Genomic DNA, 27,980 nt, shown 5'->3' on the forward strand with positions numbered 1-27,980 from the left:
AGCGCGTACATGCAGTCGATGTATGGCTGCATACTCCCCTCATTCTAGAGCCTTGTCAACACGATCCAATGTTTGATGTGTTTTCATACCAGACAAGGAATTGAAGCCCCAGCTTCGACTCCGCTCTTTCCTACCCTTACCCTAAACCCCCCTCGCTCTTTCCCCATGAGCAAAATGCCCAGCCGTTCAAGATTCCGCTGAGATCGTACAGACCTTTCTTACAACTTACTCTTTCCTATCCCGTTCTGAATAAACGATCCTACACTCATGGTCTCCTCTCTTTTTCTTCTGGTAAGCATCTGGATTGCTCCGATCATTGTCCATGCAGCAACACCTTTCACCGTGCCATGGACGGGCCAGACGTACGGCCCGGATGGTCCCTGGCAAGCTGTCCAGGTCAAAATCGGCAGCGACCGGCAAGAGATGGCTCTCTATCCCGGAGGAGCCTGGCAGAGCTACATCCTCCTCTCCTCAATTTGCTCCAATACTTCATTATCCTCCTACTGCTATGCTAACCGGGCGGGTGTCTTCGACAAACTGACCTCCACCACGTATGACGACACGGCCATACGGCTGACCATCAACGATGGAACATGGGGACCACTGCACTTTGGCGCTGCCACCGACAACCCCATCTACGGCACCGCCAAGTGGGCTCTCGATTTGATCGATATCTCGGGGGTCATGGTGCCGAACGTCAGTTTGAACGTGGTGGACCAGGGATACCAGATATACCCGGATGGGACCAATTACCCTCTCGAGCTTGGAGTCCTCTCCCTGGGAGCCCCCAGCCTACAACAGCAGTTCGCGGACCGAGGACAGGCCACCATTAACGGCACCTTTTTCGACAGTTACCTGTTCACCTCCGGTGGCGGTCAGGCGATCCCGTCCTACTCGTACGGGATGCATATCGGCACGCCCACGTACAACCTGGCGGGGTCCTTGCTGCTGGGCGGGTACGATCAATCCCGTGTGCTGGGGGAAGTCTCGTCCCAGCCATATTCCGATGATGGAGGGTTGCCAATCAAGCTTCGCGACATCAGTCTCGGAGTAGTCCGCGGAGGCTCGCCGTGGTCTTCCTCAACCACGAACAGCACCACAAACAGCAACCCCACAGGTCTTCTCGCCGCCGGCAACTCCTCAATTACCTCCAACGGAATCACCGTCTACTCCAGCCCCGGGGACCCCTATATCTACCTCCCCCAAAGCACCTGCGACGCCATCGCCGCCCACCTCCCCGTCACCTACCAGAGCACCCACGGCCTCTACATCTGGAACACCTCAAATCCCGCTTACCGCAGCTTCATCACCTCACCCAGCTACCTAGCCTTCACCTTCGCCAAGGACAACTCCAACCGCGCCAACATCACCATCAAGATTCCCTTCGCCGTGCTGAACCTCACCCTAACCCCACCTTTGGTCGCCCAACCGACCCCCTACTTCCCCTGCCGGGGCACCACCACCGCCGGGGCCGTCTACGCCCTCGGCCGCGCCTTTCTGCAGGTCGCATTTGTCGGAGTCAACTGGGGCGATAGCGGCAGTGGCACGGGCAATTGGTTCCTGGCGCAGGCGCCCGGCCCCAATCTGCAGACGCCGTCGACCACCGTCATCCAGCCCGAGGATACTACTGTCCTTGGATCAGACAATGGTTGGGAGGATAGTTGGTCCGGGGTGTGGACGGCGCTCCCGGTTGCGACTGTTGCCGCATCCGCTTCCGCTTCGACGACGAATACCACCACTAATGGACGTTCATCTTGTGAGGATTGCAGCACTGAGACACTGTCGACAGGTGCTAAGATAGGGATTGGCGTCGCCTGCGGCGTGGTAAGTATAGGTGCGACCGTCTTGTTCACGCTGTGGTGCGTTACTCGTCGTCGTCGTGCCTCTCTTGATAAGGTTGGTAGTGGTGGAGGTGGCAAGAATTGGCCGGATTCGCTGCAGGGTCCGCACTGGACAGATTATGAGTTTACGAGTACTCTTAGTGATAGTAGGCCCGGTGGTGGTGGTGGATGGCCAGCGGGTCGGTCGCGGGCTAAAACCCCTGTCGAGCTTGGTGTATATCGGAACGAAGGACCGCATGAGATGGGATAGAATGCAGAATCACGGATTCATCTTCGGGTACTATCTTCGGTGCAGGTTTTTCATGCAAATGTGCTCTCTGTCTTGAGAACCTTACTCAAGAGGGGGTTTGGTGGGTGGCGCTGGTCATGGTCTTCCTGCTGCGGGGTTGTAGATTTCCTATTCCAATGCTGAATCAAGTCGTGGAGTCAGTCTTTGTCATTGTGCAGGGCCTTGTTTTTTACTCTGAATGGCGGGGCGACAGGGGACAATAAGTTCCCTGTTCACATCCCTATCTACATCCTAGCTTGCAGGGAGAGAGTTGCGAGCCCGGAAACTTGTCAGGGACTCGGCTGATCGCCGAGCCATGGTTCAGGAGACCAACCACCCCTGGGTTTGACATTTACCGTACCACGTTGGTCCCAGGCGGCTGAACACTATGAATAGCTGCATTTCTCTCCTTCGATATGGCGACAACTGCTTAGTCGAATTATTCTTGATCAAATTATGCTCGATTAAATAGATGCTCGAACCCGGAAGTAATCGCCAGGACACAAAATCAGAACCATTGCCTCAGCGGTCTCTCACAAGCATACGATCCCGCCTCCCGTACATCCCCACCCTTGTGCATCGAAACCAGCGGCCACGGACACAGCGACCGCGTGCGCCCATCCGCCGCCTGCGCGTGCAGCGTCGCCGGCGCCACACCCGCCTCCACCCAGTCGACGACCTGCGCCAACGGGTCCACGGGCACGGGGCCCTCGCCCCCGGAACAATGATGCACGCCCGGGGCCGGGAAGAAGCGATAGAAGTCGCGCACCGCCGGGTCCCGCGCCTGCACCTGCCGGTAGTAGTGCTCGGTGCCCTTGGGGAAGATCAGCGGGTCGGCCAGCCCATGCCACGTGATCAGTTTCCCGCCGGCGGACTTGAAGGCGGAGAGGTCCGGGTCGTCGGTGCCGATGATCGCGTTGTATTCGGCGGTGGAGCGGAAGAGGATGGTGTCTAGGTCCGCGTGGTCGAGGGTGGTCAGGTCGAAGGCTGGGTCTTGTAGGACGTACCGCCGGATCCAGTCGGAGGAGATGGCGAAGGGGGAGCCCGTGCAGTTGGTTGGAGAGGTGCAGGTGGTGGCGGCGAGGCTGCCGCTGCCCGTGGAGAGCGGGGCGCCGCGCTCGAGACCGTACCACTGGAATGTGCCGTTCGAAGACCGCATTCCGGTCCAGATTAGCGAGACAGCTAGCGCTGCGGGTTTGGTGACGGTCACGCTGCTACCATTGCATGCGACGGTTTGGTTGACTAAGGTGAGAGGGTCGAAGGTGCAGAGGTCGGGAGCTGAGATCACGCCGTCGGTGACGCCGTCGAGGGCGTCGCAGGCGGTGATGGCGGCGGCGGTGATGGCGTCGGTCACGCACGTCGGCGGGTGTGACTGGAGCTGATTCATGACGAACTGCGGCCAGTATTCCGCCACCAGGAAGGTGGGCCAGTTGATGGCGGGGGCCGCAGCCATAATTCCGTTGTAGGCCGTGGGATACCGCTGCGCGAGCATGAGTCCTTGTCTGCCGCCGGTGGAGCAGCCGTTCCAGTACGAGCGGTTTGGCCCGTAGCCATAGAAGCTGTGGCTGATTTGCTTGCCGATGACGGCCGCATCGTTCAAGGCAACGTAGGCGAAGTCGTCGAGAAGGGCCATGTTCACTTGGTCGGATGCATCCAGTGACCAGGCGGCGGAGTTCTGGGATACGAGGCCGTGGCCACCGTCTGTGGCTACAACGGCATAGTCGAGGCCGACCGCTTCTGCTAGAACCGAGTCGTCGTGACGCATTGCATAGCCGCCACCCCCGGAGCCCTGAAGCCGGCCGTTCCAGCTCGAGAGGGGAAGCCAGACAGTAGTGTGGATAGCGTCATTCTTCCCGGGATGGGTGTATGTGACTGTCACATTGCAGAAGCTCAGTGTCGTGTTGCCATTCTGGTAGCCAGTGACTGGAATAGCAGTCAGCTGTAACAGCTGCCCATCAGGGATCGAGGGTTGGGCGATGCCGGCTACCGAGCAGTTCCCCGCATTTACTGCCGAAGCACCCAAAAGGGTAGCCGCAACAGCAGCCAAGGTTAAAGACCGGGGCGTGGGCAGAACCATCCTGGTAGTGAGAGTGAGGCACTGGACTGTGGCAAGCGTCTGCTCTGTTTCATGAGTCGGGACATCAGCGCTGCTTTATACTGGGCCCGGATTTTCCAGGTTTGTGCCTCGTTCGAGCCCGCGTGGAAATCCAAGAGACATCCTGGTGGATCAGCGGCATCACACGCAGCCCATTTGCATGGCAACTGAATCGCCAGGGAAAATATCCGCAGATACCAGTGTCCGTGCCATGGCGCGGTAGCGGAGTGCGGTTTGATACGCTCCCTGATTAGGCAAATTTCCTTGTTGTGGAGGAACTTAAAGTATAGATCGACATGGACGGCAGCTCGATCGGGAGTTCGTCGGTGGAGCCGATCGGAACCCACCGCTGCTGGGCCATATGGCACTGGAGCCCGCTAAGAGCTGCCCGGAGATCGTAATTCAAAACAGGGAACAGGAGGCTCTGATGACCTTGGATATCAGGGGAGCCATCGAGAGGAGGATGTCTGCACAATTGATCTTATGGTGCTTGCGAGCGGCCGACATTTGTGTTGGACGCATTCATAAGCCTGGACGGGCTCTGTGAGAGCAGGATACGGTCATCAGAAGCAGATGCCATGTTCGCGTTGACGATCTACTATGGAGAAGAACTGCAAGCAAGAAGCGTGTCCCGGGTCGGGGTACCCAACCGAAAAAGCTCTTGTTCGCTATTCCATGCAGCCCAGTCCATCGGTCGCTGGAATGCACATGATAGGTCAGCAGGATAAAATCCGTTCAGTCAGTGCATTTCGATTCTAGTCCCAGGGCAAATAGATTAACACTGAAGATGGACTATCATGCAAGTCGTATCTGTATTAGAGATGAGCTCGACAGGCCACCCAGGGGGCATGAAAACGAGAGGCGATTCATATTCCTCGACTGGATCGATTCCTGTTTCGTGTTGCGCTTAAGCTTCGGGTGATACTTACGGAAAAGAAGTCCACAATCGACGCTCTAAGTACATTGTGCTACAGTGGCACAGGTTCTTTGCATCGAGTCGACTTGCGGCCTGCTTGACGGTGAGAAAGATCTGCATTTGCTTGGAATGGGTGTTTGCGCCGAACGGTGGGGGGGTGGATCGGATCGATGCAACATTTGCATTTCCACCTCTCGTCCATCTAGCTAGGGGGATCCTGGAGAAGCTTTACACAGTATCATACAGAGTAGCCTCAAAGAGCAATTGTGAACACACTTCAATGGCTTTTGGAAAGTATGAGGATTTAGCTGAGCCAGTCGGGTGGTGGGGTACATACTAGAAAGATAGACTCTCGGATGAGAACCTCAACTTCGGCGCGGAAAGAATCCGAACGTCTCCCAGTCCATTGTTAAATCACATGACAATAAGTCATGTGCTTCGCAGTTCGAATCCGCCTGAGGGATGCTTTGATTTTGAAATCGACAATTGTTTGTCTCCTTGTGCTGAGCAATTCGCTTTTCTAAATTGATTCATAGCGTCTACTACTTTTCTATGAGGGTGAGCGAATACCATCCAGAGTGGAATTCACATGGTGTTTCTCTAGAGGCGGTTGAAGTAGTCATTTTATCCGGAATGTAGCCTTCAAGGTTACGAGTCGCGGTGCTAAGCCCCAATAGTTCGATTTGAGGCTAACAAATGACTCACACAGCCAATGATAATAAAATCAAGACCGCGCTAGTCTATATATTTATAAGCGAGGAGCCGTTGCACCAATCATGTTTGTCACAACACAAGGCGCAGCTTTGGAGCTATTGCATGCTGCCTGATGTGCTGCCTATTAGGGGCTGCTGTGCGGAGTATAAGTACAGAGTATTCTACCTACGTCCTTGCCAGTATCATCTCTTTCCTCTTCATATTTACATTCTCTCTCTTCACTCCTTCACTCCATCATTTATATCGACGAAGCGGAGATTTTATTCTTCAAAAATAAGAACAAGAAACAAACAAGATGTCCGACCATACCACCACCACCACAGACAACACAACTGAGATCCTCCTCACCTCCCTCCCCACCAAGACCGTCACCTTCCAGCCAACTCGCGCCACTATCGTCCGCGAAGTCCCCGTCACGATCCACGTGAGTCCCGTCCCATCCGCTTTTCTCTGATGATCTAGATCACTGACAGGGGAGAAAGCCCGGTCCCAACACCCTAACCATCCACGGCCTCGACCCCCAAACAGATTTCGATTCGATCCGCATCGAGGGCTCGGGCCCCGCTTGCGTAACGGATTTCCAGACGGAGGTGGTCAAGTCGCGGCTTTATGCTTTGGAGGCCAACGAGGGTGAACAGGATGTAAGTAGTAGTGATTCGTCTTCCTCCGAGGATGACGAGGCAGACGATGAACCCGAGGAGCTTCGACTCGTGAGGGCAGAGCTGCGCACGGCGAAGGAGAAGGCGGCGTTGGCGGGGATCCGGAGGGATGTCGCGGGAAGTTTGATTGATTTCTTGCAGGAGCAGAAGAGGGGATCGGTTTTTCCGACGGCTGGCGCCGGGTTTGGGAGACCGCAGCAGCAGCAGCCACAGGTGGAAGTGTATAAGGTCGGGGAGTTCATGGATCTGTACAATGCGCGGGGGAAGGAGGAAGGGGAGAAGCACTATCGGGCCCTTGTTGAAGTGGAGGAAGCGGAGGAGGATGTGGCGAGGTTAATGGGCAAGGTTCAGAAGGTGGAGAAGAGAGTGTTCAAGGAGAAGAGGAAGAAGGAGGCGGCGCGGGAGAAGGAGAGGCAGGCCCGCAGGAAGGAGAAGATGCAGAGAAAGGAGAGAAAGGAAAGGCTCGAGAAGGAGCAGAAGTCGTTTCGGAAGGATAGGGTCGGAGAGGTGGTCGTTCATTTGGACGGCGAGGCGCCTTTCGCTGATGCTGATGCTGATGATGGGGAAGGCAAGAAACAAGGCGACAACAACGTCATGCTCCGGTTGAGCTATGTCGTCGCTGGACCCAGCTGGGTCCCACGGTATGATCTGAGTATCAACACGCCGGCCTCCTCGGCCAAGATGGTCTATCGGGCCGAGTTTCGTAATGCGTGCTCGGAGACGTGGCGCGATGCCCGCGTAACCCTGTCCACCTCGCAGGCCTCGTTTTCCGGGCTGGGAGAGCGCATTCCCTCGCTCCAGGCGTGGCAGCTGATGGTCCAAGCGAACAACAACAATAAGAACCAGGAGCAGACCTCGTGGGAGAACATTCTGCGTAGCAAGCCTGAGCAACGCCATCTTATGCCAGTACAGACCCTCCACAAGTCGCTTTCCCAGCAGCAGCAGCAGCAGCAGCAGCCGTCGCGGAACGCATCAGTGTTTGGGCCCAATCATGTTGTTACAGCGGCTGCGTCCAGACCCTTTGGTAATACTGCACCAGCTGCCCCTCCGCAACAAGTTCAAGGCGGATTGTTCGGACAAGCAGCTGCCCCTCCACCACCCCCGCCCCCGGCCCGGCAATCTGGGGGAGCTCTATTTGGTGGCCTACCACCAACCACCACAAGCGGTCCTTTGTTCGGTGCGCCAGCCAACCCACCGCCAACCGGCACCAGTGGTCCTCAATCTGGCGGATTCGGACGAGCCATGAGTGGAGGGCTGTTTGGAAGTGTACCTGGACCTTCGCAAGCTCAGCCCACGGCGCTGATGAGTACAACGACAGCATCCATGCAACCATTCGCTCAATCCGGGGAGAACGATCCCACCCAAGAGGGACCCAAGCCCTCCTTTGGATCGCCACCACCACCACCACCACCAAAAACCATTCCAGACCTGGAACACCAAGAATCCTTCCAGCAAGATTACGGCCTCACAACCACATATGACCTGCCCGGTCATCGCACCGTCATCCCATCCCTCGTGGCCCGGCGCCACCTCCTCGCCGACCTCCACCTCGACTCCGTCACCCTATCCTACACCATCGTCCCCAAGCAGCGCGCCGCCGCCTTCCTCCAGGCCAAGATCCAGAACTCCTCCGCGTCCGTGAGCCTCCTCCGCGGGAAAGTCGGCATCACCATCGACGGGACCTTCCTGGGGACCGCGGACCTGCCGAGCTGCGGGCCGAAGAAATCGTTCACCTTGCCTCTGGGCGTGGATCCACTGATCCAGGTCACGTACGGGCGGCCGACGATGCGGCGCACAACGGGCAGTGGGGGCTTGTTCTCCCAGAAGGAAGAGGCGGCGGTGTTCCGCCGGACGTGCCGGGTCAAGAACACGCGGAGCAACGCCGTCGAGGTGGCGGTTGTCGATCAGGTGCCCGTCAGCGACGATGAGCGGTTGAAGGTGCAGATCCTGGAGCCCAAGGGGTTGGTCCAGGAAGGAGACGATGCGCAAATGAAGGAGGGGGCAGTGCATCTGGGAAAGGCCGGGGAAGTCAAATGGGTGGTCAAGTTGGCGCCTGGGAAGGAGGTGAAATTGGTGTTGGAGTATGAGGCCAGGGTACCGGCAGGGAGTGAGGTTAGTGAAGTCTGAATGAGTGTTTCGATCCTCTCTTCGAAGAGATAGTCCGGCGCGGATAGTTTTGTCGAGGCTCAGTCTGCTTTATAGTTAGTTATCACCTATGTGATTGCATCGTTCAGAAACATCAATCACAAACCAAGATCAGAATAAGAAACTCCTCAACCACGTAGCCTCTTTCCGAAAGTTGGTGAACTCCATGGAATCAAACGAAATCACCACTCCCAACTCCCCGGCATCTTCCTCTTCCCCTCCTCCCCCTCCTGGGCTTTCCTCTCCGAAGACTCCTCCTCGGCAGCCTCCCCCCACCTCTCGCGCCAAACGGCCAGCTCCTCCCGCCAGAGATCCCGTACGCAGGGGTCACACGAGCTGCCACAGCACTCGCCCAGCCCCGGCGGCGGCGGCGGATCGTTGTAGTCGCGCTCCGCCGCGCGGAGGAGCTGCTTGGCGCGCGTTCCCGAGAGATGTTTGCGGGCGCGGATGACCGTCGGCGTTTGCTCGGGCGTGTAGGCTGCTTGGGGAGACATCATTCTTGTAGCTTTCTCTGTTCCCAGATAGAGAGTCGAGATGGAGAGGTGAAGTTGTTTAAGACTCGGTTCAGTTGAGTTTTAAGAGCGATATAGATATATGTGCTTGTACATTTGCAGGATAGGGATTTTACCGATCTGGAGGAACTACGTAGGGAAGAGTCGGAGGGCCCGGTCGGGTAGGAACGGGGTGGGTTTGCCGGGTGGAAGCCTTGTACTCGAGATTGTAGTTCATTATGAGACGCAGAACGATGCATGAAACAGCTATATACTTGGTAAGAACTGAGAAGCAAGATGCGATCTGTTTACATACAATTGACGAACCATACTATAGAAGGTGCAAAGTGTATGGAGTGAGTGTAGGTAACCTGCAAGCGTTTGTTATCTTTCCGATTCGTAGCCGCCGCCATACCTTCTCTACATATTACATGGACGTGACCCGAGGTCCAACAATCACCCGCTGGGCCGGCTATATCGGTGCCTGAGGATTTCAACTGTAGCTCCGATACGGTATCCATACCAGATTTATACTTACCCTTACGCACTAAATACACGAAACACGCTGGCACTCCCCAGCAACCTGAACCTCCGCCCATCCATCCGCGGGCTCCTCCATGATGCGACGAAATCAACACAGGTATCAATCACCCTCTGGACCCATAATGGATCGTCATGCACTTGTTTTAAAACCATCGCCGCGTTCTCTCTCCTCTTTTCCTATCTTTCCCCCTCCTCGACAGGTGGCAATCATAAGTATCTACAACTCCCTCATACTCAGACTTCTGCCCAGCTATACGGAAGAACCCGGCTGGAATAGCTTCCTCAATCCCTGTCTGCGGCGGCTGCATGCTTAAATTGAAGGCCAGTTTGTCCGTTGGGTGGCAGCAGTTCAAAATCCCAGGCAAAAGCTACCTCCCCCCTGCTCGGTTACGTAAGGGACGCAGGGCGGCTGAGATCATATCTCGATCACCGCCAACCGCGTTCACTAGTGCCAACTTGGGCATAGTGCAGTAAGCATGGGTAAGAAATGTGACAATTTTGAGAAAGGGGGAGGGAGGGAGAGATGGTGAAGAGATTGAAAGAGAGACTCCATCTGACTGTCCCCATTACTGGACAAGACGGCGAGGTATAAATATGAGAGCGTATCTCTCTTTCCTGGGGATGGAGTGCCGAAGGAGGAGGGGGGTCGGACGGGGGCTAACTACCCCGAGGTGTTGAGCAAAACCCGCGATCCATCCACGACGGAATACGCTGCTGCGTCGAATTGACCAGAGCAAAAGAAAAAAAAAAAAAAAAAAAAAAAAAGGGCGTGCACTGCTACTGCTGGCACTAGCGCTGACCGTCATGGGATTTACCTCTCGATTGTTTTGTAATTTATTACTCTGGTCGGAAGAGGGAGAAACAGCTGGGAGGATTGTGACGTTTTTCTTCCCGAGGATTTAATTTCTTTGGCTAGGGTTAGGGGGGAAACGGTGGTGGGAAGCGGGAGTGCAGACGAGCTGACTTCTTCCACACCAAATTTGGCCGGTTTCTCTGATCTATCCAAAAGCTATATAAATCCACATCACCTCCCTCGAGCCAGCATTGGGGGCTACAGACAAAGAGAGAGAGAATGGATGCAGTGACATTCCTTTTTTTTTCTTTCCTCTGGTTCTGCTGAAAGGTTGGCGTCGATTTCATCACGGTGGGTGGTGCCCCCAGCTTCGAGCTAGCTCTTTATGCAGCTTAGCTTTTTTTGTTCCGGCGTCGACGGGATGAGTCGGGTTGGCCCAAAAGAGCAGGTTCCCAATCAGACAAGTCGGTGAGGCGAGGCAATTCCCTCCGAATTTCAGCTCACGACTGCAGTAACGACACTGTGCAAACAAACCTGCTTGCGTCGCCAGTGGGAATTCTGTTTCTGGGACAGAACCTCCGGCGCTGGTGGAGCCGCATGCCCGATTCGGCCCGGTCTATTGAGACCGAGCAGGCGGCAAGTCTGTCATTGGCTACGGATGCGTCGCTAAGTGGGTCATGTACCACTTTATCGGACCCATTTGGCTGCTGGGATCCACTTTTCTGGGACCTCCTTGGTTTTTTCGCTCTCTCTCACTCTGCTGCTCTCGTTACTGTGATCCCTCCTCCCTCACAGTCAGCTTCAGAACAACCAGATTTTGTGCATACCGTAGGCCAGACTCTCCCTACAGCCAATTGCTCTGTCCTCAGGGTCGGGAAACTGGAAGATGGAAGGGCAAGTCCATTTTATATGTAAGGAAGAATGAAGGGAGCTCGGGGTGGGAATGCTCCCTCCCCATCCTTCTTTCTCTCCACCACCCCCTCTCTCCCCCCTTGGCCAATCTTTCCCCGGTCACCCTGGTTACAAGTAATCTTACTGTAAAGCCAAATGCTTCACATCGGCATACGGGGGAAAAAGCACAGGACCTGGTCATGGACGAGAAGTGGGTGCGCAATGGCAGCATCGCCGCAATGCGACTCGTGGATAGTACGGCCAGCGGACCTGCGCGGCCGGACAGAGACCCTGAACAATTGGCTGTACCGGCAGCATTGCGCGCTTGGCCCCATCCCGAACGAACCCGAACTGTCCGCGAGAGCGTAAAGCAGCTGGTAATGCCAGTGTATGATACCAGTCAAGTAAGATAGAGGACAATCAATTACTGGAAGCACACACGCGCCAGGCCCCGGGTAGGGCTTTTTCTCTTCCCAACAAGCGCACTAACGGAAGCCAACTGGGGGGCTGGTGGGCTCGAAAGGGTAAAAAACGCGAAAATTTAGCGGGAAAGTATTTATGGCCCGGAAAGGTCACTGTTGTCACATTTCCTCCAGGTTTTCCTCCCAGAAAAGTTCTTCCTCTTCCTCTTCCTCTTTTCTCCTCTTCTTCTTTCTTCTCTCCTTCCTTCCTTCCCATCCCCCATCCTCTCGAGAAAAAAATCCCAGTCTTCTTTCTCAAGACCAACCCACCCCATCACAATGGCCTCTTCCCGTGTCTTCGCCAGCCGTCTGGCTTCCACCATGGCTGCCACCTCCAAGGTCGCCCGCCCTGCCGCTCGCGTTCAGCTCAACGCTGTCGCCCCCAAGCGCACCTTCACCACCCAGAAGAAGATCAACATGACCCCCTTCCAGACCGTCAAGCGTCAGTCTCCTTCCGGCCTCATCCAGGCCAACGCTCGCCAGGCTTTCGCCGCCCAGGGCCGCCGTCAGTACTCCTCTGAGATCGCCGACGCCATGGTCCAGGTCTCCCAGAACCTGGGTATGGGTTCCGCTGCCATCGGTCTCGGTGGTGCCGGTATCGGTATCGGTCTCGTCTTCGGCTCCCTCCTCCTCGCCGTCTCCCGCAACCCTGCCCTCCGTGGTCAGCTCTTCTCCTACGCCATTCTTGGTTTCGCCTTCGTCGAGGCCATTGGTCTGTTCGACCTGATGGTTGCCATGATGTGCAAGTACGTCTAAATTTAACGCAACCACTTTTCTCCCACGACAATCGAGCCGCATATCATATCTCCTAGCGAAGCGTTTGCGGTGTCCGGCAAATCTTGGAAGGGATCGAATTTTTTTGTGAGATGAAATACGGGAAGGGAACAAGATGGGATGATGACGAAACCAATTTCACAAAAAGACTCTCACAAAATCTACGAAGCTTTTTCTGGATCACTTGTACAACAATTCCACAAATGAAACAATCGGTTTAATGAGCGTGCTCGTCCGGTAAACCGGTTATCTTCTCTTCGTTCCATTTTTACCTTTCTTCTCTGTTTTTTCATCTCCCCCAAAAAATCGAGAACGACTGGATTTTTTTCTATACAGACACTTCTCTTTCTTTCTAGGAGGTTGATCATTTTGTGGTGGTCTTTTTATATATCATGTACTACTCCCTATTTCCTTTTTCCCCCTCAGGTCGTCGCCTACAACATGCAACCAATATACACTGTACATATAGAGTTAAAATGGCCACTCTAAACCCATCCTTCTGAGCCTTCAAAACTCGGTGTGTTGTCTTGGGGGAGCCAAGTAGACGATCGATGGTGAGGACGATCCAGAACAGAGGGACATCGTAGAATCACCGACAAACCCCCATATTCTGGGGTAAAAAAGAAGAGAGAGCTTGAGCTTGAGCTTGAGTCTGGAGTGGTTCCAGTTTAGCACAAAACAGAGAGCTCTTGAGCATCCATCGAAATGTAGTGACCAGAACCACTGACAAGTCATTTACGGTATGACGGAATTTAGAGAAGGTCAGAGCTCTCTCCAGGCTCCCTCCTCCCCGTGGTGGGTGCGTGTGGAAGAAGACGGATTGATGCCAGCTGTCGAAAACGGATGAACCTCAGGGCTGCCTTCTCCCCCTTCCCTTTCCTGTTCTTCCGGGGAGAGGGGGCGGCCGACGTCCAAGCTAACTGGCACTGGCTCCTACGGAGATCGTTATCAATCACCATCAGATCTCAATCAATGCTCTAAACACTCAATTGCGGTTCCCACTCTCCTAACTCTGTATATAGTCTTCCCACCCGTCTTTCTTCACTTAACTCTGTTCACACATTCCCCAGACTTCGCAATTGCTGTGTGCGCGTGTATCGGGGGGGGGGGGGTGGGTGGTAGTGTAGGAGGATCCTTCGCCCACCAGTGCCAGCACCAACGTACCGTATGTACTGTACGATAATGTTACTCCCTCGCTAGCCACGCACGACCTTCAAGCCCAGAGTAACAGGGATCAATTATGATACATCCAACATCCATCTATCCATCCATTGCTTAATCACCCTCATCAATTGCCTAGAAGATATTCATGCCAACTGCCTTTTGAACTTGATGAATCTCAAAAGTCGTCATCCTCGCAAGAAAAACTTTTCCTCTCTCATGCACGGATGCATGGATTAGATGCATGCAGCCACCACAAACCACTCTCTCTAGTTTAATTACGGCGGCTGTCAAGCCCAGAACCAGGCTTGTAATGTGAACCATTCCGGTCCGATCAACGGACAAACTTTCCCACTTAACCGCGGTAATACGCCGGTTTCTCCTCCATCTTACAGGTCCTTCGCCGGATGGGATGGGCAGGGATGTGAGAGGTTTCTGTCCTTTTTCTCTAATCCTTGCTACAGGTTGTGGATAATGGGGTGAGATATACGAAATACAGTAAGCAAGCCTTTATTATTGCATTGCAGGGGGTGGTGAGGTTCGTGAGGTGGAAGAGTCTATTTCGACGGAATACCTCACGTCCCTGCTGGAAAGGTAAGTTGTTCTGATACGGACCATCAGTTCTCCTGGCCCGTCGGTGGATGGACGGGTAAATTGGATTCCAGGTGTGATGAATCATGGACAGAGAACCCATTTTGTGGTTGCTGATCTGTCTTGTCTGTTCTTCAGTCGTGCCGAGTCCGGGTATTGATGGGTAGAACTCCGTAGGCTGTATTGAGCGGTACAGGAGTGCTGTATGGCTGTGACGGGTTGGATACAGGCCTGTGTATTTGGGGTTGGATGGGCTGCCAGGCGGAGAAGGTTTGCCGGGTGTTGATTGGGGAGGTTGCCTGAGGGATTATTATTGATAGATATTCCATGTGAATAGCACTTGGGTTTGAATGTAGCTGTAGACAATCATTGGAAGTGTGGAGATTAAATCGACTTATAGTCAATACCATGCGTAGTACTTGATATTAATCGGAGAGCTTGCTTTGATCTCCGAGGTAGCTACCTCGAAACTGCTCAGACGAGGTATATATCTTAATGCCGGAGGTCTCTGCAAGGCGCGATATCGAAAACAACTCGCTCAATAGAAGCTATTCAATCTCGGCCATCTTGCAGCATCTGCTTTATGCTCTATACTAGACCTATTGCTACTCAGAAATCCCCATTTACACAACTGATCAAGATAATCCCCTCTCAAGCAGTTTGAGATATGGGACTCTGATGACATCACGTGGCATATTAATGCCTTAGGCAGTACTGACTTGGACATCTTCCCCGCGGTCCACCTGTCGTCTGCCATCACCCACATCTCCATCTTTTGTCCGCCCGTGCCACGTTCTTCAAATCAAGCTCAATGCTCTGAGTCTATGGCTTCCCCTCTTTCCCGCTCATCATCGACTACTCTCCAAGCCTGTCCGCGCGGTTAATGCTACCAATGCTACGCCAGCAACCTCGACTCCGTTTCCCAACCCCGATTTCGAACTCCAATCAACATCAAACCTCGACCGAGACCTGGACAGAAACAGCACAATTTGACCGGTTGGTCCAGATGTACCCGCCCGATGATCGAGGATCCATTCCAAACCGCACAACCCCGCGATAGCACCCGCGAACTCGGCTATTCGCTCCCGAGAGCTTATGTCGAATCGTGACGAATAGAACACAAAGGGAAGATAATGGCGAGAGCACAGCATGCATAAGGGGACACTAGCGGCTATGCTGGGGGAGGAATGCTACTCGCGGTCGGAGATGCCATGCTGATGTACGAAGCATGGCTTCTCGCGCGCCGACAAGCTTGGTCGTAGTGGCACCGGCGGCTCAATGCGTCTCCTCTACTGCGTGGATGCACCCGTGAAGTATCCAGGATCGTAGTGATGTACTGGCAGGAGGACTGGTGAAGCACCTAGGCGTAGGGAGCAGTTCAGCTGGAAGGAGAGCGAAAGTGCCGCCACTTGGAGTAGGGGTACGATCAGGACGTATCAGTACATCATGGCAATTTAGAATCTGGAACCATGTAGATGTGTACATGGAGCTCTAGACTTTGCCCTGCGTTAACGCTTAACAGTCTTATCAGACTTGAATAGGCTCATCTAAGGTCATGCTAGATTTATCGATACATCGGACTCTTCATCTCTCACCATTGGCTAATAGCGCATTCAGTTACAACTAAAGACATCTTATCAACCAGGGAGCCTATCCTGCAATTGATGGTTAAGTTTGAAATTCGATCTTCGGTGCTGCGAAGTCACAAATCGAGATATCATCACTCGAGACATTGCTGAGTGATGTCAATACATTTCTTCGATTTTATCCAAGCCAATTGAGTGAAGTTACCTTTTCCTATAGATTGCTCATTGTGCATAATTCTCAAAACCCGAGCATAAAGCAGAGCACGTGACTTTACACCCAATTGGCTGCATAACTTGGGCTACACACGGATGATCACCTTCCACCTTCGTCTCGACCTCAATGCCAGTCAGACACGTCCGATCATTTCTTCGAAGAATGTGGCTCAAATGTCGGATCACAGTCATCTGAGTCCGGCGGAGAAGAAGCGCCTCCGCGATCGACGGGCGCAGCAGAATTCTCGAAGTAAAAAGTTGCAGTATCTCAGTCACCTCGAAGATCGCATCGCACGGCTCGAAGAGCAGGTTGCTCACTGTCGGCAGCACCACACCGATGAAGGCGCCCAACAGCGATCTGAAGAGATAGAGACTCTCCGGAGGCAGAATGCATCTCTTCTTGCGCGTCAACGACAGCTGAAAAGTCTCCTGCAATCCTGGGACATCGATGCGCTGACGTCTCCGGAAGCTCTCACCGGACCGGCTTATACCCCCGAGGCGCCCGAAGTCGAGAACCAGCGTCCTCCTATACTATCGCCACCACCGCCGATAGCAGTTTCCCGCAGCTTGATAGACCCCTTGGAAGCTAGTAGAAGAACTCTACCCATCCCGCCGATCGCTCCAATCCTGCCACCGCTGCCGCCACTCGCAGCAACTATCAATTACGCTCACGACTCTACAAACCCACTAGAGCCACTCTGGAAACGCATTCCACTCACCAACGACGACCCGTCAGCCCCCTACATGACTTGGGTAGCTTACCAGGAGCAGATCAGAGCATCCCCGGACTCCCCCGCCTCTCCGCTGGATCTACTGTACGGCTCCAAGACCAACGTCCTAGCAGACCTAGTCTACCGCACCACGAAGCGACGGCCGCTGCGCGACCCCGAGCGCCTGGCCTGTGGGTGGCTAGCCTACCACCTCCTCAAATGGATGTACTCTCCCAGTCCCAGCCGATTCGCTCGGCTGCCGACCTTCATGCACCCGAACCCTGACCAGATAAACATTCCCCACCTTGGGTCGATCGACCTCATGATCTGGCCGCAAATCCGGTCCAATCTGATCCGTCGTTGGCACATTTACGAGGGTCAGCGTGACGATCTCTTCGGGTTCCTGGCCTGTTGTCTGAAAGTTCGCTGGCCGTGGGGCGAGAGTATCCTCGAACGCGACGATCAAGATCAACTCCGTATCCGACGCAGCTTCTACGAGACGTTCATGACCATCGAGGGATGGGGACTCACCCCTGATGTCATTCGAAGCTACCCCAGTATTTTGACGGGGGTTGACCTGCAGTCTATTGTGTATGAGGTCCTGTGATTGATGAACGAATGGTATCAATAAGTCGAATCTATTCTATATGGGAACAACGGAAGTCTATCAAAACATGTTAAGCAGGTCGTTGCATCGTCTTTGTGGCCACGGCTCATCAATCCAAGTCAACCGGAAACCTCTCGCGGATCATCTTGCCGTATCGGGTGAACAGCAACGGGACCGGCACAAAGGCCAAGGCCAGGAACCCCAACAGCGAGTTACCCCATCCGATGCCCATGTTGCGGAACATGGTAGGGCCCGCCAGAGGTAACAAAGCGCCCATCAGCGATCTCGAGGCCGTCATGGTGGCGTTCGCGGAGGCCGCATAGGCCGGGTATGCGTCAATGACATAGGTCTGGACGGGCATCCAGATGCCGAGCATGCCCACACCGAAGGGAATCATGCCGATGATGGGGACGATCCAGTGAACTTTCTGCGCGTTCTCGGCCGACCAGCCGTACCAGAAGAAGGTGATGGGGATGATGCAGCTGAAGATGATCATCAGCGGCAGACGCATCTCGGGCTCGAACTTGCCGCCGTTCTGAGCGGTCAGCTTGATGACCATGCGATCGTTGGTCAGTGATACCGTCAACAGGCCGATAAAGAACCCGACGCCGATGCCGATGTACGCGAGGCCCGCGAGACCGGTCGAGAAGCTATACCGCTCCTCGAAGACGGAGGTCACGGTGGTGAAGAACAGATACAGCAAACTGTATACGAAAGCGATGTACACGGAAAGAAGGAGCACAATAGGCGACTTGCAGAACAGCACCACGGGCCGTTTGAGTCCCTGCGCCAGAACCCGACGGGCCGAGGGCGGTGCCTGGTGCATACTGCCGGTTACGTCGTAGACGCTGCGAAGGTCGACCCTATCCAGCTCCTTGGCCAGCCGCGCCGTCTTCCATCGGATCAGCAGCGGCGCATACGTCTCCTGGTTCAGGGCCTCGATCCCGGCCGAAATAACCGCACCGCTGATAATCAGGAGGTAGAAGACCCAACGCCAGCCGATCGTCTCACCGACGAAACCACCACAGATAGGGCCAATGATGGGCCCCACGAGAGGCCCCATGGCCCAGATGGCGGTGGCCCGACCGCGCAGCTCGGTTGGAAACAAGTCCGCGATGACTCCGGCGCCCAGAGTCACGCAGCCCGAGCCGCCGATGCCGGTGAAAAAGCGCGACACGATGAGGGTGGTCATATTGGGGGCGCGGGCGCAGCCGATCTGCCAGACGACGAAGAACCAATTCGCGCCGCTGAGGACGACCCGACGGCCGTAGATCTCACTGAGCGGGGCGAGTAGCAGAGGGCCGAACTGGAATGGATCAGTTTTCTGAGTGCGTCCGAGGGGGGACAAAAGCATCCGACATACCACGAACCCGAGCAGGAAGATGGTTACGCTGAAGGAGAGCAAGGTCTCGTTGGTGACCATGAACTCCTTGGCCACGAACTCGATCGCCGGGGAGAACATGCTCGACGCGAGCGGCGAGATGAAGGTGATGGAGCTGATGAGCGCCAGCAGGGTCCACTTCTTGGAGGCGGGGAAGTTCTGGGGGTTGGCCGGGTCATCCTGGCTATCCCACCCCACGAGCCCACGCGAGAGATCTGTAACGGGGAAGAGGGTCTTGAAGTCCTCGGTGGTCGATGCGGTCTCGGGCTTTTCGTGTAGGCGTTGGAACTCTAGGTCGTCCTTCTTCATGGCTGCTGCTGAGCCGGGGTCGGAAGTAGCCCGCCGAGGAAAGAAGGATGTAGTACGAATGTGAAGAGTATTGCTAAAAAGGGGGATTATCAGATGTGAATCAACAGATGCAAGTCCGTAATCCGTTGATTATCGATTGAAGGAACCGCTGGTGCAACGGGAATAAGAAAAAAGCAAATAGCAAGCCATCCAAAGACCCTGCAGACCGGAGAGTATTTAACCTACCTAGTTATAGGTTAATGCTCCCTCCCCCCCCCCCGTCTGCATCACCATTTTTAAAGCTCAGCAGGGAGTCCCAGCCTGGCCCCAGAGCAATACGAAAAAAAACCCCACCTCTGCCATCATTAAGCTGTCCAGACCCGAGAGCATGGCTGAGTTGAAAAGTGGGTTCATGGGGAATGTTTTGGGCACGGCTAGTGCTGACAAGGCGGCCGCAGTAGCCGATTGGATCAGCCGTTTTGGGGAAATCATGCGCGATGATGATGATGATGATGGTGATGATGGTGATGATGGTGGTGGTGGTGGTGGTGGGTGCTGATGACATGAGATAGCGTGGTCCTTATTCTCTGCAGGGATTGTTTGTTGCCTTGTGGTTCGTTTGGGTTGTAGGTATATTTCAACGTAACCGGATTGGAATAGACTAGACACCTATCTACTGGATGATGTAGAGCGAACAGACACAGCCTCGGGATCCTGTGATGATCACGCTCTACGGAGTATGTTGTTTTTGTCTAGGTATCACGATTTCCGTGATCATGATCCGGGAATGCGAATTAGGGCAGGGCAGGAGGGTGAGAAATGCTCGCTCACTCAGCTCGGCCCCATTCCGGGCAGAGAGCAAGCAAGTAAGTAAGCACCACTCTTATTTTCTATATTCGTAGGTAGATACGGTATTTCGGACGAAGACGGCGATATTAGCCTTGATTCCCCTTCACCTGATCTTTGGCCACTCAGGGGGTTTGTGTACTGTAAGAAGTAAACATGTTCTGGACCTGTTCCTTTTCCATCCCGTCGAAGAAAGGAAATTCTTGCCGGCGATGCGGCAGTCAGAAACGAACAAAAAGGCTAAACCCACCGACGACAGAGGGGCAAGGGGAAAAGAAAAAGCTTCGAGCATAAAGCTCCTACGCCTTCCCGCTATGGAACTTTGGATTGAATGAAGCAGGATTTGTCGGTGAACAGTACCTACCATACACGGAGTACACGAGGCTGTGATGCACTCACTCACTAGTATAAATTAGCGATTGCTTTAGTGGTAATCTGCCCCGGCAACGGACAGTACGACAGTACAAGCAGAGCTGAGGGCGCGGCTCTTTCTCGCGATCCACTTTTGTGTCTGTGTGTGTGCAATGGGATGGGACTACGGAGTAGTGTTTGAGTGTTTGCTGTTTAGTCCGGCCTAAGCCACGTTGTTTATTGTCCCTGGTAGTTAGTGGGATAGTCCAGTGGGAAGTGTAGGGAGTTCAGCCTTGTTGTTATTTTTACACCTTATGGGTGGGTGGGTGATGGCTCTTCGTCGATTTTACCCGAGCCAAGCATTGCGGGATGATTTTGCTAGGTACTAACTTAGTAGTTGGTTCTGGTCTGGTGGCGGTGTGAAGTGCCGTAGGCACTCGACGGGATCGCATACCTGATCTTGAGGGATGTGGCGTGCTGAATCGTGGTTTGCATTATGCTGGTGTGGTTAGTTTTACCTGGTGACTCCGGGGACAAGTCGTGTTGTCTGTCTGTGTTTGGTTTGGTTTGTTGTTTGTTGGCGGGACGGAGATCCGACCGACTGCTTTTTGTTCTATGCGTGAGTATGCTTCATAAGTGCGGCCACATTGAATATAAATACAAAAATCATATGCAGTTCACTTATCCCATCCTAATCAATACACTATCTACGATAGATATCGAGGCTATAGTTGGAACAACAGCAGTGGGGTTTCGGGGTAGGTTCTCTGAAAATAGCAAGTTTAGTTTGTCGGCAGTAATCTCCCCACCAGCATACATCCGCTCAATTGACAGGCAGGGGGGTTTATCCGGTGATCGATCGGTCCATCGGTCCCTCGGGATTAGGAACTACTTCTAGGTTCATTTTTTCTGGAAGAAAGTCCTAGTTAACTTAATAGAGAGTCAATCCATATGCCCGTTAACTCAATAAGGGAGATTATGTGAGATACGCTGGTTGGACTTGTGGACTTGAATTTTGCCTGAATCATGTGGAAGTGCTAGGTACGGCGAATTCGACTGAAGATATGACGCGGCATGGATTGTACAGGGTACCAGTGTCTGAGGCTGAGGCTGATGCTATTGCTGGTGCTCTGCTAGTCAGTCTGGGCGAGGCTGCTGGCCGGCGCATCTCGGCTACTCTTTCCCGAGTTCTGATCGGGTAGGGTTTCGGGGTGGCCGAAAGTCACGGGAGGGGTTCTATAGTGCCAGACAGATTTCATGCATGAGATGATGCCTGGCTTGGGCCGATCGGATTTCGCCTAACTTGGGTCGAGAGAAGGGTCTATGTGCTAGTGGGTATGGGATAGTTATAGGTACACGTACAGAGGTATTCTGTACACTGTAGATACCATGGACGGACGGTCCAAGTACGTGCATAGAATAGTAGAAACTACAATCATGCTCAGTGTCACTACCGACCCACGACCCAGCGCTAGCTAAAAAAAAAAAAAAAAAAAAAAAAAAAAAAAAAAAAAAAAAAAAAACAAACCCCCCCCCCCCCCCCGCCCGACCTCAGCTCAGACCTCGTATTGCCGCGGAATTAACCGCACGGGCAACGCCTTCTTCATCCAAAGCGATGTAGTCCGCTGATTGGCCCACCCTTCCCCTCCCGGCATCAACTCCGCATCAAAGTTCCAGAACAATTTGCTCACGATCAACTGCAGCTCCGCATACGCAAGACTAAGCTTTCGTTAGAACCTCCCTCTATCAAACGAATCGAAGCAGGTGGCACCTACTTCCTTCCCAGGCAATTCCTGGGCCCGTAAGAGAATGGATGAAACGCCCCGCGATCATCTTTCGCAAAATGCGCATCATCCTCGCCGGCCATCCATCGCTCCGGCCAGAACGTGTCCGGGTCGCTGAAATTACGCGTTGATCGGTAGCACGCCCAGTGGTGGAGACCAACGGACGTTCCCGCGGGGACAAACCGACCGCAGATTAGTTGTCCCGGGGCCGGGGTGACCCGGGGCAATATGCCGGGCACGGGAGGATACATGCGAAGCGATTCCTCGAGCACAGCGTGGAGATACGGGAGCTGGGCGGCGCGGTAGACGGTGATGTCCCGCTCGTCGGAAAAAGCCGCACGAATCTCCTGTGTCACCCGCGACAATGCGCGTGGGGTCGTGAGGAGATAATACATCATGCCCGAGAGAACGGTGGCGGTGGTTTCGCTGCCCGCGATGATAAGGGTCTGGCCTTGCGTGACCATCTCTTCGAAGCTCAGGCCCTCGGGGCCTATGGCCGAGCGAGAGCCTTTGAGCATGTAGTGGACTGTTGGAGCCTTTATCAGCGTGAGGTCAGGAGAAAGAGTGCAGCTCACGCACCAAAGTCCTGTCGTTCCGTCTTGTGCTCAACTCGACGGGACAGCTTGCCCTTTGCTAATTGATATATGTATATACGGTCCTGCTGAAGGTGTCTCGGTGCCCAGAGCGAAGCCGCCCAAAGGCTCCACGGAGACGGCAACAGATACTTGGCGGCGCGGAAGTAAACCAGTACGTCCATCAGTCCGGTTATGGCGGCGAGGTAGCGAGACCAAACGCCCTTATACAGTAGACCAAACGTGTCCCCGAAGGCTAGGTCACCGATAATGTCGAACGTCGTAAAATTGAACCATTGGACCATGTCCACCACACCACCTCCGGCTTGATCAGCGCGGTGATGGAGTTGGCGAATGAGAAGGTCGACATAGTGTTGAAGGGCTGGCTCTTGGGCGCGAAGAGCCTTCTCGGAAAATGCATGCGATAGGAGACGTCGAAGACGTCGGTGGTAGTCGCCGTTGGCTGCTACCTGCATTGCAGAAATTCTCCACAGTGGTTAGGGCAGGAGTCACAAAAGATGACGGAGATAGACGTACGACACTCCACTGCCCGTTTGGTGGACGGGTAAAAAAGTTTTGATCTTTCTCAAAGACAGCTTTGGTATCGCGAGTTCGGTGGCCTGACGCAGTGTGAGAGATGAACAGGCGGGCTATGTGACTGAACCAGACATACCGCAAATCTCGTTCCAGGCCTGACTGGAATTGTATGACAAGCTGTCGGGCGCGATGCGGACCACCTCGCCGTACTGGTCGTGCCATTCCTTGATTCGAAGATGGAGGCATCCCCGGAGCTCGAGGAGCACCATGTAGAGCCTTGTTGCTCTAGCAAGTATTGGCCCTGGATGAGATCGAAGCGGATGTAAATAGACATTGTATACAAGTTTGGCACCGGTAAGTATCCCGATAATATAGAAGATAGCCTGGGAAAAACTAGTCAGTCGAGGAAGAAGCTCAATCACCGAGAGATACCCACGAAGAAAGTATGCGAAAAGGACCAATGAGAGAAGGGCGCAACCAGAAGGTTCTGATTGTGGACTTCTCTATTGGCCTGTAGAGAGTCCATGGCTGAACAGCGGAGCGAAGTCCGACTTCCCTTAATCTACACAAAAGTGCCTGAGGATCCTTGCTCGGTGTTCCGATAAAGGTCCAAGATTTGCGAACGAGATAATTGTCGGTAAGTTCAAATACCTGTGATGCGTGACCAGCGTAAACTGAATACCGAGGGTTGATAACGCAATAAAGACTCTGTGTACTACCGGTAAAGACTGATTGTAGCGCGGCGATACAAGGTAATTCAACTCCCTCTAGCGACAGCAGAGAGCCGTGAGAGAAGAGATGTCTCGGTTCATTCTTATATAGCTCTCTGACTGGCCAATACCCCATCTTCCAGTCGGATAGGTCGGGTGTCCAATCGATCTAGGAGTCTGCGGTGAACGCGCAGGAATGCATGGTGACTCTGGGGAGAGCTGCTTCATGCATTATGGCCGGTGAGTTGTCAGAAGATCGTCTCAGACGGCCGTGCATAACGTAGATTTGTGAACGATTTGTGTATGAGCATCGGCCATAATGCGCGTTTGTGCTGAGGGATCTGCACTCTTTCGGGAATATTGGAAGCAAGGGATGCTGGCTCTTTGGGCATGGGTTCGTGGTCTGGTGTGACGTAGCTACAGCCAGAATCGTCTCGTCAGTGAGATGCACATCCCATAGGTTTGGATTTGATGAGATAGATTGTACGTAGTCAGGGTTATGCATTCTCTGCTTCTGAAGGTGGTTTTGGTGGTTGCTGGAGGCCGTGTCGTGGACAACAAACGAGTTTGTGGAGGGAGAGGCTGTTGCGAGAAGGAAAGGTTGAGAGGGAGTGTAGCGGGCCGAGGGTGGCGTCTTCTATGCGGTGGAAAGCCTAAGCCACTGCAGGACTCCGGCGGCATGGGTATGGAACTTCTTTGGTCTACCATATAACCTACTTGCTAAAAGTTCTTCTATTTGCAAAGTTATATTTAGCTTCCTGAGCCGTTGATGTTTTCAACTCGAAAGTCTACTCCTGGTAAAAAGTCACAACGCCATATCCGAGATATCCCAAGTCCCAAATCATACCGATTAACTCCGATAACCTTAGAATTACTCCACAACTTCGAACTTCACATCCTTGTTCGGCGCGAACGTCTCCTTCCAATCATCATACAGCTTCCCCAGTTCCCTGACATACTGAGCGTGGACCTCGTCAATATACGCCTCATCTGGCTCCCACCGCTGCTGCTTCACCTCGATCGGCTTGCCAACCACAACGTTCAAGGGCCTCCGATGCGGACAGAAGAGTCCAAACCGACCGGTCGAGAATGCCACGCGATGGCCCACCGCGAACTCCCAGGCTCGCGCCACCAGCCCCAGCGCAGTTGAACTGTTCACGTCCACGCGATCAAAGAGCTCATTCTCACCGAACGCGATGACAGGCACAAGATCCGCACCCGTTTGCACCGCCACCCGCACAAATCCCTTGCGGATCTTCACCACCACACCCATGGTTCCGGGCTTCGCGATGTTGTACTCCCGACTCCCGCCCACGGTGATGGTGATGGCGCGACCCATCCCGCGGTCGTCGTGGCCGCCGCGGGTCAGGTGTCGGATACATGAGGAGCGCGACACACCGCTTGTCCCAAGTGACAAAAGGTATTCGCGAAGGAGAGGAGTGGTGTAAAAGCTGTCCTTCATGAGGAGTGTGTTGGTGATCCCCGGGAAGAGTTGGGAGAAGTCGGCTGCCTCAGCGGCAAAGGCACCGATGGCGCCGCGGAGAGCGATCCCATGAGGATGGTAGCCGAAGATATAGCGTCTTTGCGGTGGAAGAGGCACGGTACGGTACAGTGTTAGTGGGAAGTAGTTGGCGTAGGTTGTCTTCCAGATGGAGGAGTGACGGAATCGGTCGTTGCGCAGTGATAGAGTGCCGGTTTTGTGGGCCTTCGAGATGAATTTGATGTAGAGGATATATACAAGAGCGAATAGACGAAGGCGAGGGATAAGTAGAAGAGAGTAGCCCAACACCGGGAAGAAAAGCCAGGAGTTACTCAGAATAGTCATAAGGAGAGTCTCGTAAACATCCGTGAGGAGAGGTCTGGAACGATGATTAGCTTTATTGTAATTCGAAGCGAGGGCAAAGGGGGGGGGGGGAGGGCGAGGCTTCGATTAGGACATACTTCGAATCTCCCTTGCCTGCTGTTGTAGGCTTCTGGGCAGTTTGGAGAACCATACCCTGGCGGTTCTTGACTTCGTACAAAGGACAGTTGGTTTTCATTTCCGGTAAGCGCATGGCAAGCTTGCCATTGTCACGAGAATGCGCAATCTCCAGGATTTTTTCCGCCGCTGCAACTCGTCCCTCCTTCCTATGGCAGAGTTTGGCAAGCTCGCTCGCCTTATCTCTATATGACTTGTTGCTCATGACTTTCAAGAGTGCCTTGCTCAACTCCTTCGCGCTGATATTGGGCGCACGGCTCTTGTTGCCATAGACACCAATACCAAGCCATTCAGCTCGAGCTGCGTTCTCGTAACAGTCTTGCCAGGCTGGAAGCACAACATGAGGAACACCGTTTCTAGAGAGGTCAGTCACAGTTCTCGGGGATCAAGGGCAAGGAAACTTACTGAATGGCCTCGTACCATGAGTTGGCACCTCCGTGATGAACTGAGCAGACTACCCCACCCGTCTCGAGCATCGCCATCGGCTCGACCTCAAACCAAGCGCGAACGCGGACTGAATCCTCCTCCATCTCCCGCTTCAGTGGCTCGATCGACCGACCGTAGATGTCGTCTACGTCGTGCGGATGCTTGGGCAGTTTCCAGAGAATCTGGACTTTCTCACCCTTCCAGCCATCGAGAAACATCTTCAGGCCAGTGGCAATCTCCTCCGCAACCTTGGGATCAGGAGCATACAAGGTACCTAGATTGACCAAAATAGTCGGAGCATTCGCGAGCCAGCGCGCCATCTCCGGGTCCTGCTTCTGCACCGATGCAGTTGGCAGCAGAATTGGCCCACAAGGCAGAATGTTATCGGGCATAACACTGAATGGCCAATCCAGCTCCAACAAGCCCGGTGAAATGTGAAATCGATCGGGCCGCCATGCATCTGCGAAGGGGAACCTGCCATGGATCTTATGCTTGATGCGCCATTCTCTGATTTCACGACGTCTACCACTGCCGTGGTACATTTTCGCCGTCTTCAGCACGGCAAGGGCATTGAGGGGCACTGTATGCCATGGGATGGGATAAGCGAACCCAGTGCCAGGTCTGGAATTTTTGTTAATAACGGTCCGAGGCTAGCATGGTTGGTAGTACATACAGAGGATACTTCCAGAGAGCCGCAGAATTGGGTTGCATGCCCAGGACAATGTGACTGATTGACGTCGTGTTGATAAGAATGGCCGTGTGGCCGGCATTGTACGCAGCGTCCCGGCCCTGGAGGAAGAAGAAGTCGACTGCTATCGCATCCGGCTTCACTTCCTTGATAATCTCGACGCAGCTTTCATAAATGTCGACATACTCGTCCTCGGTCCAGCCCCAGATGTCTTCGCACAGAGACTGGAACCCTAAGACTGCACCATGGTAGCCGGGAGGATGAAACGCACCCCTCTTTCCGGTCCGGATGAAGACATCGGTGTTCGAGGGGCCTCTCACCGGGTGAAAGTGGATGCGAGATCGGAAATCCTCGTCGTATGCAGCAGCATTGTCAGCTACCAGCTTCTCAACCCGGCGTTCAAGGACAGGGAATGAGCCAATATGAAGATCAACATTGCCTTGAACAAGAAGCTCATGGGTAATGGCGAGGATGATGTTTGTTTGACCATGTTCGCTGTTTGCCAGGAAGAGGACCCGGGTGCGCTCGTCTGCCATAGTCGGCAAGAAAGAATCTGTCTGAATGGAAGTGACAGATCTGAAGTACAGAAGAGGAGAGGTAAGGACTTGTCACACCAAGGGCTTATATAACTGGATTGTCACCAAAATGGCAGAAAAGGGGACGAGCAATTTGGAGGGAAAAGTGGGGAACACCAATTGGTGGAATGGCCCCAGAAAGATCTATCGCGAAAAATGGAAAATGGTGAAACATTCGCGTTCGGACAATGACCGTGCTTGGACAACGGTCTGACATTTTGGCGTTGAGGCCCTTATATGGACCTGAAACCGCGACAAGTCAGAGTATACGATGTTTCTGGTAGATGAGAGCGGATGCGACTGCCGCAGGGGCAAGCATAAACTTTGGGCCCGAGGATCCCCAAAAATGGGGCAGATCCACTCTTAACCCTGACCCGGGTTCGAT

At 53.9% G+C, this 27,980-nt stretch overlaps 10 protein-coding genes across 10 annotated transcripts; 4 read left to right on the forward strand and 6 right to left on the reverse strand.

The window, feature by feature from the left end:
- Positions 1-267: 267 nt before the first annotated feature.
- On the forward strand, positions 268-2,458 carry ap3 (putative aspartic-type endopeptidase; the record flags this gene model as incomplete). Its single annotated transcript, XM_025587902.1, has 2 exons — positions 268-1,896; positions 2,435-2,458. 2 exons carry the CDS (start codon positions 268-270, stop codon positions 2,456-2,458), a joined length of 1,653 nt encoding a protein of 550 aa, XP_025448011.1.
- Positions 2,355-4,376, reverse strand: BO95DRAFT_4836 (feruloyl esterase B precursor). The gene has a single exon (XM_025590302.1). It carries the CDS (start codon positions 4,184-4,186, stop codon positions 2,618-2,620), a length of 1,569 nt encoding a protein of 522 aa, XP_025448012.1. The 5' UTR covers positions 4,187-4,376; the 3' UTR covers positions 2,355-2,617.
- A 1,753-nt stretch (positions 4,377-6,129) lies between these two features.
- Positions 6,130-8,842, forward strand: BO95DRAFT_437669 (uncharacterized protein; the record flags this gene model as incomplete). Its single annotated transcript, XM_025585328.1, has 3 exons — positions 6,130-6,258; positions 6,317-8,684; positions 8,745-8,842. 2 exons carry the CDS (start codon positions 6,130-6,132, stop codon positions 8,618-8,620), a joined length of 2,433 nt encoding a protein of 810 aa, XP_025448013.1. The 3' UTR covers positions 8,621-8,684; positions 8,745-8,842.
- BO95DRAFT_458247 (uncharacterized protein) lies at positions 8,821-9,132 on the reverse strand (the record flags this gene model as incomplete). The annotated part of the gene is made up of 1 exon (XM_025588534.1): positions 8,821-9,132. The coding sequence occupies one exon, from the start codon at positions 9,130-9,132 to the stop codon at positions 8,821-8,823; it is 312 nt and encodes a 103-aa protein (XP_025448014.1).
- A 2,836-nt stretch (positions 9,133-11,968) lies between these two features.
- BO95DRAFT_437670 (ATP synthase subunit C family protein) lies at positions 11,969-12,837 on the forward strand. The gene has a single exon (XM_025585329.1). The coding sequence runs from the start codon at positions 12,097-12,099 to the stop codon at positions 12,571-12,573; it is 477 nt and encodes a 158-aa protein (XP_025448015.1). The 5' UTR covers positions 11,969-12,096; the 3' UTR covers positions 12,574-12,837.
- A 3,479-nt stretch (positions 12,838-16,316) lies between these two features.
- BO95DRAFT_349846 (bZIP transcription factor) lies at positions 16,317-17,459 on the forward strand (the record flags this gene model as incomplete). The annotated part of the gene is made up of 1 exon (XM_025582017.1): positions 16,317-17,459. The coding sequence occupies one exon, from the start codon at positions 16,317-16,319 to the stop codon at positions 17,457-17,459; it is 1,143 nt and encodes a 380-aa protein (XP_025448016.1).
- Positions 17,460-17,513: 54 nt separating this feature from the next.
- Positions 17,514-19,408, reverse strand: BO95DRAFT_4981 (MFS transporter). Its single transcript, XM_025590912.1, has 3 exons — positions 19,375-19,408; positions 18,826-19,222; positions 17,514-18,765 (listed from the first exon to the last, which is right to left on the reverse strand). Exons 2-3 carry the CDS (start codon positions 19,147-19,149, stop codon positions 17,569-17,571), a joined length of 1,521 nt encoding a protein of 506 aa, XP_025448017.1. The 5' UTR covers positions 19,150-19,222; positions 19,375-19,408; the 3' UTR covers positions 17,514-17,568.
- Positions 19,346-19,943, reverse strand: BO95DRAFT_437675 (uncharacterized protein). The gene has a single exon (XM_025585330.1). The coding sequence runs from the start codon at positions 19,691-19,693 to the stop codon at positions 19,379-19,381; it is 315 nt and encodes a 104-aa protein (XP_025448018.1). The 5' UTR covers positions 19,694-19,943; the 3' UTR covers positions 19,346-19,378.
- A 1,924-nt stretch (positions 19,944-21,867) lies between these two features.
- BO95DRAFT_5022 (cytochrome P450) lies at positions 21,868-23,960 on the reverse strand. The gene is made up of 6 exons (XM_025591030.1): positions 23,655-23,960; positions 23,355-23,601; positions 23,219-23,301; positions 22,689-23,151; positions 22,101-22,635; positions 21,868-22,044 (listed from the first exon to the last, which is right to left on the reverse strand). The coding sequence occupies exons 1-6, from the start codon at positions 23,742-23,744 to the stop codon at positions 21,882-21,884; spliced, it is 1,581 nt and encodes a 526-aa protein (XP_025448019.1). The 5' UTR covers positions 23,745-23,960; the 3' UTR covers positions 21,868-21,881.
- Positions 23,961-24,660: 700 nt separating this feature from the next.
- BO95DRAFT_402580 (Diacylglycerol acyltransferase family) lies at positions 24,661-27,631 on the reverse strand. The gene is made up of 4 exons (XM_025583893.1): positions 27,006-27,631; positions 26,312-26,953; positions 25,870-26,262; positions 24,661-25,787 (listed from the first exon to the last, which is right to left on the reverse strand). Exons 1-4 carry the CDS (start codon positions 27,554-27,556, stop codon positions 24,800-24,802), a joined length of 2,574 nt encoding a protein of 857 aa, XP_025448020.1. The 5' UTR covers positions 27,557-27,631; the 3' UTR covers positions 24,661-24,799.
- Between the last annotated feature and the right edge of the window lie 349 nt (positions 27,632-27,980).

This window comes from Aspergillus brunneoviolaceus (assembly GCF_003184695.1).
Source record: "Aspergillus brunneoviolaceus CBS 621.78 unplaced genomic scaffold BO95scaffold_1, whole genome shotgun sequence".
In the NCBI taxonomy this organism is placed as follows: Eukaryota; Fungi; Ascomycota; class Eurotiomycetes; order Eurotiales; family Aspergillaceae; genus Aspergillus; species Aspergillus brunneoviolaceus.